Here is a 12,546-nt window from a genome sequence, read left to right as displayed (position 1 = left end):
GAATCCTTCTTGCAGCATTGGACTTTCTCGCGTTCATGGAAAGTCACCTGCGCCGGAGTTGTATTTCAATAGACACTTGAGATGCTCCGAAACAGAACGGCCACTGGACGGTCGGACAGAAATCAATACTGCGAGTACCTAACCGCGGTCTATAGATGTCTCTGCCATCGCGGCCGATCGATCGAGCCTGGAGAGCGCCGCGGTAGGGTCCTGGACGCACCGTGGGCCCTCGCGTGACAGCTGCTCTGCCCATTAGACGAGTCATGTCGGAGCAGTTAGCTACCGTGGCGGCCATGTCGTGTATGAAGATGCTGCTGATGCTCTTCAACGTCTGCTTCTGGGTAAGAGCCATGCTCCCGCGAGCTGTCCCTTCCCATTTGCCATGGGAAGCAATAAGTATTGTGTTTAGTTATTTGCTCAGTGACGCATGTTACGAAAAAAACACTCGCGGTATATTTCATTCGTGCATTTTAATGCTTCCGACCATGTCGTACCTTAAAAGCGGTATAATGCGAGTAATGGCTCCACGAGACGAGTGAAGCATGCCACCTGCGTCATGGGAGAGGTGGATCAATAGATGGGAATGTAACTGAAAGATAACTATGACGTAGGGCAAAAGCAAGAGCTATCATGGAAAAATGGTGGACATAGCTACAAAACTTACTTATTGATCATAATAGCGTTCATGTTCCATAAACCATCTTGTGATAACCATCACAAGATTGTACCATCGATGCACTGTAACCCACGTACATAAATATAATCGAGTGCGAGCACAGTAAATAACTGCCAGCCACATGATGCGTTTTGACTTTTTTCGATGATGAGGCGCACTTTCCGTTTCGTTACGCTAACTATGAAGTCCAAACGCTGCTATTTGATCAATGCAATGGCTCAAACAGCAGAGAATCGTTTGAGAATCAGATAAAAATGCACAAATTGCCGCGTGTAGTCTGATCATTACGTCATATTATTGTAGTCCGTTGTAAAACAAGCTTTGAGGTTCTTTAACATCTGTGAGTTTTTCTATAAACCCACGCTACCAGGCATGTGAGGCCCTCAAAATATACTATTGGTCACTTAACATACTTGCCAAGCGGACCTGTGCTTGATCCCTCTGAGCCCTAATGAATTTCGACGCTGATTTACAGCACACGGGCTTGATTTTGACTCCATCCAGGAAGAGATCAGCACAATATTGACATCACTTCGATTTCGCAGAGGAGCGCGGCTCGATTCCCAAAACGATCACGATGAAGCTCATCCTGATAGCGAAAGTATGGGAGATAAATCCTTATATGGGCTAAGCAGAAGCCTGCACAAGGCAAACATCTCTTTACAAGACTGTGATGCGTCAACTATTTGATGTTTATTTTGTTGCACTATAAGAGCTATCAGATTGAAAAGATATATTGTCACTTTCATTTACATTTGAGCCCACAGCCGAGAAAACTCTAATCAGCATGGTTCTGCGGAACTGCGACTCCGATTCATACAAAACCTGAAAGGATTCGTATCTACCTCAACTCAGGGGACATTTGGTCGTTAACGTCATGGACGTCTAATACTGCTGATTTTTGGTATCGATGGTTTGTATAGCCAAATCCGCCATCACCCGAAATAAAGCTTACAGCATAATGCCAAGCTCGGTCGGGGGTCATACCTACCTTTAGGCAGATATCGGCCTACAGGTATTCGGGGATGGGGTCCGTTTGATTGCAGCGCAGATAACCTAGGTGATAATGACCAGACCTAGTAATATTGAAGCATGGCCGCACGTTTCCTTCATGCGTAGAAGGCGATTGAGGTCCCTCACGTATAAACGCATACAGCTTTGTGTTTGGTGTGCGTCACCTGTATCGGCGAGAACGAGATCACGATAGCGAGAATCGGCTCTGTCATTCTCTACGAAAAGGCCGATAACATACGAAGGAAACCTCGCAGACAACGATTGGCTGGCATCTGTCCAACAGGTGCGGAATTAGATCACAATAAAGAACAGCTTACAGCTGCTATAAATGACAAGCAGGATGAAGACGGCAGTTCCCGATATTCCATATTAAATCTGCAATTCATAGAGCATGGCTATCAACGTGCAAAACTGACCGCATTTTTGCACGCGGCAAATTTCACGGGGATTCTGTTCCTGATGTATTCAGTCATACTAAGATATGACAATTTACTGGACTGGTTTTGACGGGTTGGATCTTAAGCAAAACATGTAGTCTGTCGTAATGTCGTGATCGGGCAAAAACACCTAAAAATGATGGAAGTGCGCGCGAAAGTTAAAAATAGAATAAATCTGCACAGCTTGTTTAGGATTATATAATTCAGAGCATTTAAATCTTCGTCGGTGAGTGATTATACTCACAAAACATTAAAATGTCTTCTGCCTTAAGTTTTGACACTGCTAGTATGATGAGCGGTGAGCCCAAACACGTAAATGCAAGCGGTTTGGAGTTAATGACAGGCGTATGATGCCAACGATAGACAGCCCGGAAAAATAATATGTTGCGAAGCGCTGTGATGTGGATTGTGAGGTTTGGTCCTCTTCTCAATATTGCTGTGCTTATGTTTCTCTATGGCAATACCCTAGATCCGTGTTGGATGTAGGATACACGGGAGGTTGGGGATGGTTGGCTCAGAGCTGAGGTGAGCGCGAGTCGCAACTGCCACCCCTCTCCTAAATTTCGGTAGCAGGTACCACCCATGTGACATGATGCACCCGCGTCTCTGTATCATTCCAGCTTTCTGGCATGTGATGGCCACTTTGTTGCCGGTGCACAAACCGGAAATGAAATCCGAGCCAGCTCACCCCAAAGACCGCTTCCTGGCTGTACCCGAGGTGTCTCTTGATATGCTCAATCCATAGTTGTGTATTGTGATGTAATGTACTGCCGGCAGGGGAGGCTATCGCATATGTTTATGAATATTGATATCGAAATCAGCATTGTCTCAGTGCAGCAGTATACACCTGCATGGACTGTATAGCACCTAAGACAAGCCACTCCCTTTAAGGAATATTATCAATGGTTATGGCGTATTACATGTGATTGTCCCATGTGTACCTCATAAGGTAACCTGACCAGTGGACAAAGTGTGATGCCAGCAAACTTTTCCACCCGACGTCATTTTGATAGTTTGCAAACATCGCCAAGTTTCACCGCCTTTGCTGAAACAGCTTGACCATAAGGTAGGGCGAGTTGTAGTGGGTGCCAGATTGGCCGTTGGCATAAAAATACTGCTCACATCCAGTCATGTCAAGAATCGTCTGGGATCAGGCTATATGATGTGCATTATACCGCCGGGCATGGTTTCATTTTATCAACTTGGGAAATCGAGATCACACATTGTACGCCTCATGCACAAATATATTGCGATCCGCGCAAATAAGCATGTGAACCCAACGAACGCTCAGCAAGAGGAACTCCGTGGCTCAAATGAGGCGCTATTTTGCTGCAAGCCGCTGGAATACAAAACATCGTTTATCGGCCTTGTGCTAAAGTTCCACGCAATTACAATGACGCCAATACAATGTGTTTACCGAGCGACGAGATTTACTGGCTTTTTAGACTAACACGTTTAAAGCTTGAATTTACCCCGTCCATATGCTGTGGTTGTTGTGTGATAACCGGTTAGGCTCATGTTTGACAAGAGTTTCGGTATTTTTCCTGCGCACAAATCGCAAATTCTATCAACGTAGGATTATTTTGAGTTCTGCTTTAATGATAGTCATCTACTGTCCGCCAGTAAACGGCTGACCGCTGTTCTGCACTGGTGTGCGCCGCTGACCAAGAGGGGGTCCGGCTCTGGCCGCAGGTCAGCGGCCTGGTGATCCTCGGCATCGGCATCTGGCCGTGTCGGTGTGCGCCGCTGACCAAGAGTGGGTCCGGCTCTGGCCGCAGGTCAGCGGCCTGGTGATCCTCGGCATCGGCATCTGGATGCAGATCAGCCTCTACAAGTACGTGGAGGTGTCGCCCGAGTTCTCCGCCTCCGTGCCGTACGTGTTCATCGCCAGCGGTGGACTCATCATCCTGCTGGGCACCTTCGCCTGCTGCTGCACCGTCAAGAGCCAGCCCGTCCTGCTCTACATCGTCAGTGCACCTCCGGGGGGAAGGGGTCAATAGGGCCCCCAGGTCGCTATGGCTTTTGGGGTTCAAAACACTAACATCTTGTTCAGTAATTTCGACACTAAGAGCTGTCATGCAGTTATATGTAGCATTTGTAGCCGCTTGGCTTCACCGGGCGATAATATTGATCCAGTCGGTGCCAGATAGTGTGCGCCACCATGGTTTCATGAGAAACGATGTATGGGTGATATGTTGCTGACGCAGCAGTCATTTTCCTCCATTTGAGGGGCAATGCCCTTTCTAAATATGATAGAATTGTCGACTAGTACATCACCAAGCAATGTGATCTTCTCGTTCTGCGTTTAATGGACAAAGTGGCCGCTTAAGTGAGTCTTCGAACACCAATCGCAGTATGCACTGGCCGTTTCAGTATTCGTTCTTCCTGCTGTTGGTGTTCTTCGTGGTGCTGGCCGCCGGCATCTCGGCCTACGCCTACCGACGCAAGCTCTCCCACGGATTCCAGGTGCGTGGCCACCCGTGGTGCAGCGACACGCTGGTGACGTTAATCTAAACTGATGTCGTTTCGCAATGTGACGATAACGCAAGACTCGGCATCGAGTTTCGGTATCATTCCGGCATCATTCTTGCCCCTTATTTAAATGCTGCGTAGCATGCGGATCATGCATAGATCTGTGGGTGTTTGCTTTTTTGTTTTTTTTTTTACTTCGCCGTGTGTGGTACATGACGCTGACCGACAGCTGTTGGTGCGAATCCGTTCATAATTGTAACTGAACGTGATTACTTCGTGACTCAGGGGTGTAGGAGGGATTTTCAAGCTTTCGTTATGGGCTTAAGTTCGAACGCATGGATTAGATGTGGATTAGCTATCACTACCATTTGTAGGCTTTGATCCGGTCCAGGAGCGCCATTAGGGGAGCATGCGGAATTTCGCAATGACAAGGGTGTACTTAAAAATTTTTCTTTTTGATTGAGAGCCTCATTTGCGCGCAGAGCACCAGCATAGCGCATAACGACATCGTATGCTGCATGTTACTAAGTGCTTTATCTATAAACAAATCTCTCAAATGTTGGTAGACACCATACGTTTATTTAGACCTGAAAATTTGACGGCGGGGCTCAATTACAAATTTTGGTCGTCAGATAATTTTTCAGGTCAAGAAGAGTTTTAACTTGCTGGAGGGTAACATACCCATATTTCGCTTCTGTATTCGACAGGCGAGCAGCAAATCAACAAACTTAGCATTCAGCCAGACGACATTAAATGAGATAAACAGGTTCATTGTTTTAGAGCTGAAAATGCCTTTTGTACACAAACAAACTACATTTTGTGCTCTGAAATTTAACTGAAACCATTGGTAACACCCTTACCTATCACTGAACGCGAGGTCACATGTGTTTTCAAGCGTCTTGAAGTGAAGGTGGGTTATAACAAACAGAGCATCAGAAGTCAGGTGCAGTCGATCAAATGCGAGCAATAACCATTAAATTGAAGACGGTTGTCAAACTTGTCCACAAGGATGAGCTACATGTCTAGAACAAATTACCGGCCTCATCTTTCGGTTATTTTAGCATACGATGCATTTATCATATGTGTACTTTTTGATCCCTACGTACATAGCAGGTAGAAGCATACATGAGCGTGGTTTTCCAAAATAAGTTAAGTAGTATTAGGATGAAAACAAAACTAGATATATCCCAAAATAGGCAGCAATGGAACTACTCTTCCATTTGGTGTACTTCTTTCTCAAATTTGGTGGTCTGGGAAACACTCAAAATCATTAGGAACTTTCCAACCCGAAGTTGATGTCCAGGCAAGGTAAATATATTAAGCCAGGCAGTGGAATGACTCACACCTTGTGAGCTTGCCTTTAAAAAAAAGAACAACTTGCCAAGAAGTCCAGGGACATGACTAAACCCCTTTATTTTCGAAGCACCCGAAGGACATGCAATGAAATAAGCTTTACAGTCTTTTACACCAAGGCTGGTTGCGGCTACCCAGTTTTCGGGTCGACGGCTGGCCGAAACAGAGCCAACAGCTGTCCGGTTAGCCGGCTATGTGGCCTTCTGATCGCAAATTAGCGATGCAAGGTTTCAAAATCGGCGTTTTGCTTGAGTGTGGGATAGAAAACGCTTCAATCATGTTAAATTTAATCAAAGCAATCTCAATTCATCCCCAGATACCAAGCGAAAGCCGATTCCCTTAGCTTCTCCCTTGCACGCTTCGGGCAATTCTCCCAGGTCCTGGCAGGCTGTGTAGAAGCTGAAAGGCTGTCTGATTATCATCTCGCTACCGTGTAAGTTTAGCAATTCTTATAAAATTGGCCCTCAAACAGCAAACGGGTAGCATTCATGACGTCCCTATAGAAACAGTTATATGCCTTATTTACCTCGTTGTCTACATTTTTGCCCGCCAATCTTTATAGTAATACACATATTGTCGCATGAGCAGAAGCGTAGACGATGAGGCGCAAAGATATGCGTGCTACCTTATAAAAAAATGTTGCTAACACTTCGAAGTATTTCTGGGAATCCTGTCCGTGAATGCAAACTAAGAGCAAGCAAGAACTGTACCATAGGTAGGTACGTTCCGAAAAGTATCTGTGCGTTGAGGACGTAGACCATTCGCATTTCTCATTTATGACGTCATTCACATCCATAGCAAAACACTTATTCTTGAGAGCGCAAACGCTGAATGTCTCTTGAAAGATATGCTAATCGGCTTGAGTAGGTTGGGAGCATATCCCATTCTGACAGCCCCTTTCCCACTCATTCTCCCCTCCCCCGCCTACCCCTAGGCCTATGCCTAGCGTTGTATATGAGAAAGCAACAAGCTTCCTGATACATGCAATTTTCCAACGCGTCAGAATGAAGCTAAAGTAAAAATTGGACGTCTCCATACAGGATGCACCGAAGTGGACGTTTGTATGACAGTGCAGTAAGGCTGTGCAGTGGAGAGCGAGGCCCGCTGACTTGTTCTGATCTGTGCTGATCGCAGGACGGTCTTAGGGACGGTCTTCAGGAGTACGGTGTTAACACGGACAAAATGGCCGCCATCGACGCTATCCAGTCCACGGTAAGAATATTAAGGTCTTCTCGTTTGCGACATTATCCTGACTTAATACGCTGCGAAGCTTTCGCAGGGCCTCGGCACCCCAGTGATGACTTGAACTCCGCAGCGCTTCCCTGAGTTCCCTCCCCCCCCCCCCCTCCCTCCCCCTTATACAACCGTGCAAACAAGGGAATACTGAGCCAACGAAGTGCAGCAAGTGTCTGAACTGCTAGTGCAATAGGTCCTAAACGTAGCACTTATCTATGTAGGCATCATGCATCATCATTATCACGGCCACACTGACTTCAAATGGGAAGTCATTTCTCGATACTGCAGCCATTTTGGGACCGACCAATTTTGTAATTTGTGTTTTTAAAAGGCCGTGAGTCGAAAAGGGCCGAAATCAGGGAAGAAATCAGGAAGCGAGGGCAGGGTGGTCATATAAGCTCAGTCCTCTCTCCACCCGGCCTTAAAAATTCACTCCCCTGGTCGTGTCAATGCAATGCATAGTTAGTCTTATCTGGCAGCAGGGGAGTGAGCTATTCTGATCAGATTCTGGTTTTAAACCCTTTTTCCGAAGGCCTTGCCACGTAGACATAACTACATAACTGTCTAATTGTCGCGTGCTGCACCCTACCGTGTACTAGGGTCACTTCTGGGCATATCGTGACTCGTTCCGCCCTGGACCAAACCACGCAACACAACTGCACTGGCCCGGCAAATCCGCGGCACATTGTTGGTGTTCGACGCTCATGGTGTTGGTGGCCCTCATCCTCTCTCTGCAGCGTGGGGAGAGCCTCGTCGTCAACGGCTGGATGATGTCCGTAGCATTACTGCTGCGTTGTGCCCCGCCCCTCACTCAAAGCGCTACCCGATGTGGGATGCGTTGACTGCGGTGTAACGCCCGCCTCTGTGCGCAGCTCAAGTGCTGCGGCATCAACGGCACGTCCGACTGGAACAACACGCCCTACGCGCGCTCGCACGGCACGCCCGCCTACCCGGCCTCCTGCTGCGCCAAGTGGGACGACACCCGCTGTACCACCGTCCACGACAGCGTGAGTGGCAAGGCCGGACCCCGCGCGCGCGCCTGATCGGGCACACCCGCTGCACCACCGTCCATGACAGTGTGAGAGGCACGGCCGGGCCCCGCGCGCGCGCCCTGAGCGGTGCACACCCGCTGCACCACCTGTCCACAACAGTGTGAGAAGCAAGGCCGGGCCCCGCGCGCGCGTCCTGAGCGGGTACAGCCCGCTGCACCACCGTCCATGACAGTGTGAGAGGCAAGGCCGGGCCCCGCGCGCGCCCTGATCGGGCACACCCGCTGCACCACCGTCCATGACAGTGTGAGAGGCAAGGCCGGGCCCCGCGCGCGCCGCCCCTGAGCGGGTACGCCCCCGCTGCCACCACCGTCCATGACAGTGTGAGAGGCAAGCCGGGCCCCCGCGCGCGCCCTGATCGGGCACCACCGCTGCACCACCGTCCATGACAGTGTGAGAGGCACGGCCGGGCCCCGCGCGCGCGCCCCTGAGCGGGCACACCCGCTGCACCACCGTCCATTACCAGTGTGAGAGGCAGGCCGGCCCGCGCCGCGCCCTGATCGGGCACACCGCTGCACCACCGACCCTGACAGTGTGAGAGGCAAGGCCGGGCCCCGCGCGCGCGCCCTGAGCGGGTACGCCCGCGCACCACCGTCCATGAACAGTGTGAGAGGCAAGGCCGGCCCCGGCAGCGCGCCCTGACGGGCACACCCGCTGCACCACCGTCATGACAGTGTGAGAGGCACGGCCCGGGCCCCGCGCGCGCGCCCTGAGCGGGCAACCCGCTGCACCACTGTCCACAAACAGTGTGAGAAGCAAGGCCGCGCGCGCGTCCTGAGCGGGTTACACCCGATGCACACCGTCCATGACAGTGTGAGAGGCAAGACCGGGCCCCGCGCGCGCCCTGATCGGGCACACCCGCTGCACCACCGTCCGGACAGTGTGAGAGGCAAGGCCGGGCCCCGCGCGCGCGTCCTGAGCGGGTACACCCGCTGCACCACCGTCCATGACAGCGTGACTGGCACGGCCGGGCTCCGCGCGCGTCCTGAGGAGCCCATGCTGGATATAGCGCTGAACAGACCGCGGCTGTCCTGCACCTTGGTGGGTACAGCTGGACCCTTATGTGGTGTGGGGATTGACGGGCAATTTCTCCAGTGCCGAGCTTTCTCGCCATGACCGCTGCGTGGTCAACCGTTACTACGCCTCAGGTGGTTGCGACACCGGCATGTGAGGAAATAAAAACGCCCGATCGATCTCTGCCGGTGCATTGACTCACTCAACTCGCGCCAGAGTCGACAATCCGATGCATGAGAACTATATTGACACGGGAGCTAGAGCCAGAGCCCGTTTAGTGAAGCAGGATCACTGGGCCCGGCGGATGTTGACTCTGTGGCTTGGCAGCCGCAGTTGAGTTCTCAATAGTCCTCCAGCTGGGCTACGTGCGTAGCAACAGCACAGATACCTGACCAACGCTTCCAAACAAAACAGAGCTGTCCGGTGCGCTTCATGCTCTTGGCTTTGACCAGACATAGCAGCCCAAGAGGAGCACCGTGCTTCGAACGTTCATTAAACAGTGAAATTAAGTTGGGCTTTGATTGCTGGTCACGCGTCCTACTCGATCAGTAAAGATTGGTGTATAAATGGTTCCTTCACCCACTCATTTGCTCCTTTTATTTTCTGAACTTGCCAGCCTCTGGATGAAATACTGAAATACCCGTAGGCAAACATCGGGTGGATGAAATACTGAAATACCCTTAGGCAAACATCAGGACGAGTGCTCCACGACCAGGGCTGAATCCAAGTGGTGGTAACGGGTCGGTGGCTTTTGACAATACCGTGGCAAACGCCTACATGTGCACCATTTTTGCTTAATTTTGGTGTCATTTGCGCACGTATTGGAGTCTGCTCTCAAAAGGACCTTGGCCCTCCCACCATCTGATGATGGATTCATCCCGAGGGCTCCAGCTCTCAACTTGCGCTTTGTTTTTTGCACTCAGATGTGGTATTTGGATGTTTTCACTACTTCTACTTACGTTTCGTGTGTTTCACGTTTCTTATCATCTGGAAATTCTCCACCTGTGTCGAATCATTACCACTCAGGTCGACTTTGCACCCAAGTTATTGTGCCATCTTTCCATGTTTTCCGTTTTCCCATACGAAGAACAACTTTACGTTCATTTTGCGTTTCATCCCAATATGCTTAGAATTTATAAATCCTCACGCTGAATGACTATCATTCTGTCCCCTTTAGCACTTGTCGTCTTGACACCAAATCAATGTTTTCATTGGAACTAGCGACTCCAGCACATACCATAATGATTTGGACTCCACGGCCCTCCACATTCCAGCCATGCTCCTCGTGATACCAGTGGGCTGACAAAAGCGGGCCGGTGACTGCATCCTGTTTTGCTTATGCAGGTCCGTACCATTGATACTCCCAGTTTTAATGTTGACGGCCCTGACATTCTTAGCGCTCGTCATAGCCGGTCTGGCTCCTGTGGGCCACCATTGCTCGCTGTCTCACTCCCTTGCTCATGAGCACTCGACACGGCCATGAACAGACTTCATTCCCGCGTCTGTTAATGCTCCTCTTTCATAAATCTTTCCTCGGGCTTCCCAACCGCCGCTGAGGCCATGCATCTGCTGCCTCAGGGCTGCTACAAGGTGGTGATGGATTTCTTCTACACCAACATTGGCATCATCGCCGGCGCTGCGATTGGACTCGCCTTCTTCCAGGTCAGTCTCCGCGGCCAGCGTACCTCTCAGGAGCTCCGGCAAACCGGGCTGACCTTTGCCTTTGAGCACGGCCCCATGAGGTGTGTGAAAGCCAAATCTCGGGATCGCGATCTTGAATGTGTGGCGTTGACACGTGTGCAAAAAGTGACTTGATCACCATATGATTCTTAGTCCATGGCCAGTCCCAGCAGCAATGGTCGTGATGGATCCTGTTTAGTTGGTTCCGCTTGAAACAGAGCCTTGTCGGCGGTGAAGGTCATGTCAGTGCTGCGTAATGGAGGAGAAAAAGAAGCAGTGGACCAACACTGCACCCATTGTATGGGACCCCCACCGCTGAGCCTTACCTGTGCAGGGACTCTTCTCTTGAGGCGTGTGCGGGCGCCCGGGGCTCCCGCCAGGGTTGTCGGGACACGGGCTCGTGCTGTGACCGCAGCGCAGCTCCTGCGCGGCGGGATACTGCGAGGGGGCAAGACGCAGCTGTAGCGGAGGAAAACGTGGCGGGTGATCGGTCCTTACTGGGGTTAGGTTTTGTGCTCGAGTTTGCACGGCCGCGCAGAGACACCCAGTTTGTGCGCATGACATGACGATTCCTTTCCTCAGGTGATTGGAATCACGCTGGCATGTCTGCTAGCCAAGAACGCCAAGCGGGCCCACTACCAGCAAGTATGAGGGTCTGCCCACCCCGGCTCGCACGAGCTCGCCCCAGCCAATGGCCCCAACTGACAACTAGCGCCATCTCTGACCGACCTGACACGTCACGGCCAACAATTGTAGGCGGAGAAACCGACGCAGAAACCGCACATCAGAACCAAGCCAGCCCAACAGAGGAGTGTGCTGCATCAATACCCCCAAATCAGAGCTGCATTTGGAATGGTAAAGCTGGAAGACTGCATGCAACGAATTTACCGAGGTGCGCTTTGTGGCAAACGGACATTTTCTGTACCTCTAAGAGAACAGCGTCATCCAAATTGCATCAAATCAATGACGACCGAGGTTTAGTCGGATCCTATTTTGGTGGTGGCTGTACTTGATCTCCAATGCTAGCTGCATGCAAGACCATTCCGAGTGATGCTTACATAACCATTCGTAGATAATTCAAGCCTCAGCAAACATTATCACTCCTGCGAAATAGTGCGTTTCTCACAGGGGCTTCACGTGCCGAATAGAACACTGGTCATGCGGCGTTTATCTTGCAACCACTTGCTCTCAACGTGTCTAACGGAAACTCCAAAATCATTAGCGGATTAACAATGAACACAAATTAACAGTCAGTTCGCTCTATTAATAATGGGCAAAGCAGCTGACACCGTGATGCATATAAAGTGAAAAAATTATACACGTTACATCCATGTCTGCAACGCAGGATTATACTGGCAATTGGCAACTGACGGCTGGCGAACAATGGCAGTTGCTCGGAACACAATCCTGACAATGTATTTGCATATGGCACAAACCAGTGGCCGACCAATGTACTTGCACACAGCACAGGGCAGTCCCATTACAGCGACGCACGTATACCCCGTGAGTAGCACGGGGCAGTCGACACGGTTTGTTCCGTTCTCGCGCGGTGGTAGATATCCCGCGCCCTGCAGGGAGGACGGAACGGATATCATTGGCAGAGGACAGACGGGTG

General features: G+C 50.5%; 1 protein-coding gene across 1 annotated transcript; it reads left to right on the top strand.

Moving 5' to 3' along the window:
• The first annotated feature begins 236 nt into the window (after positions 1 to 236).
• Positions 237 to 11,792, top strand: LOC119109672 (tetraspanin-7). Its single transcript, XM_037233395.1, has 7 exons — positions 237 to 341; positions 3,906 to 4,094; positions 4,501 to 4,593; positions 7,087 to 7,164; positions 8,061 to 8,195; positions 10,830 to 10,913; positions 11,514 to 11,792. Exons 1-7 carry the CDS (start codon positions 264 to 266, stop codon positions 11,580 to 11,582), a joined length of 726 nt encoding a protein of 241 aa, XP_037089290.1. The 5' UTR covers positions 237 to 263; the 3' UTR covers positions 11,583 to 11,792.
• Positions 11,793 to 12,546: the final 754 nt, after the last annotated feature.

This window comes from Pollicipes pollicipes, unplaced genomic scaffold (genome assembly GCF_011947565.3).
Source record: "Pollicipes pollicipes isolate AB1234 unplaced genomic scaffold, Ppol_2.1 Scaffold_7231;HRSCAF=8579_pilon_pilon_pilon, whole genome shotgun sequence".
In the NCBI taxonomy this organism is placed as follows: Eukaryota; Metazoa; Arthropoda; class Thecostraca; order Pollicipedomorpha; family Pollicipedidae; genus Pollicipes; species Pollicipes pollicipes.
Note: the sequence above shows the minus strand (reverse complement) of the source record. Positions and strands in the feature narration are given on the sequence as shown.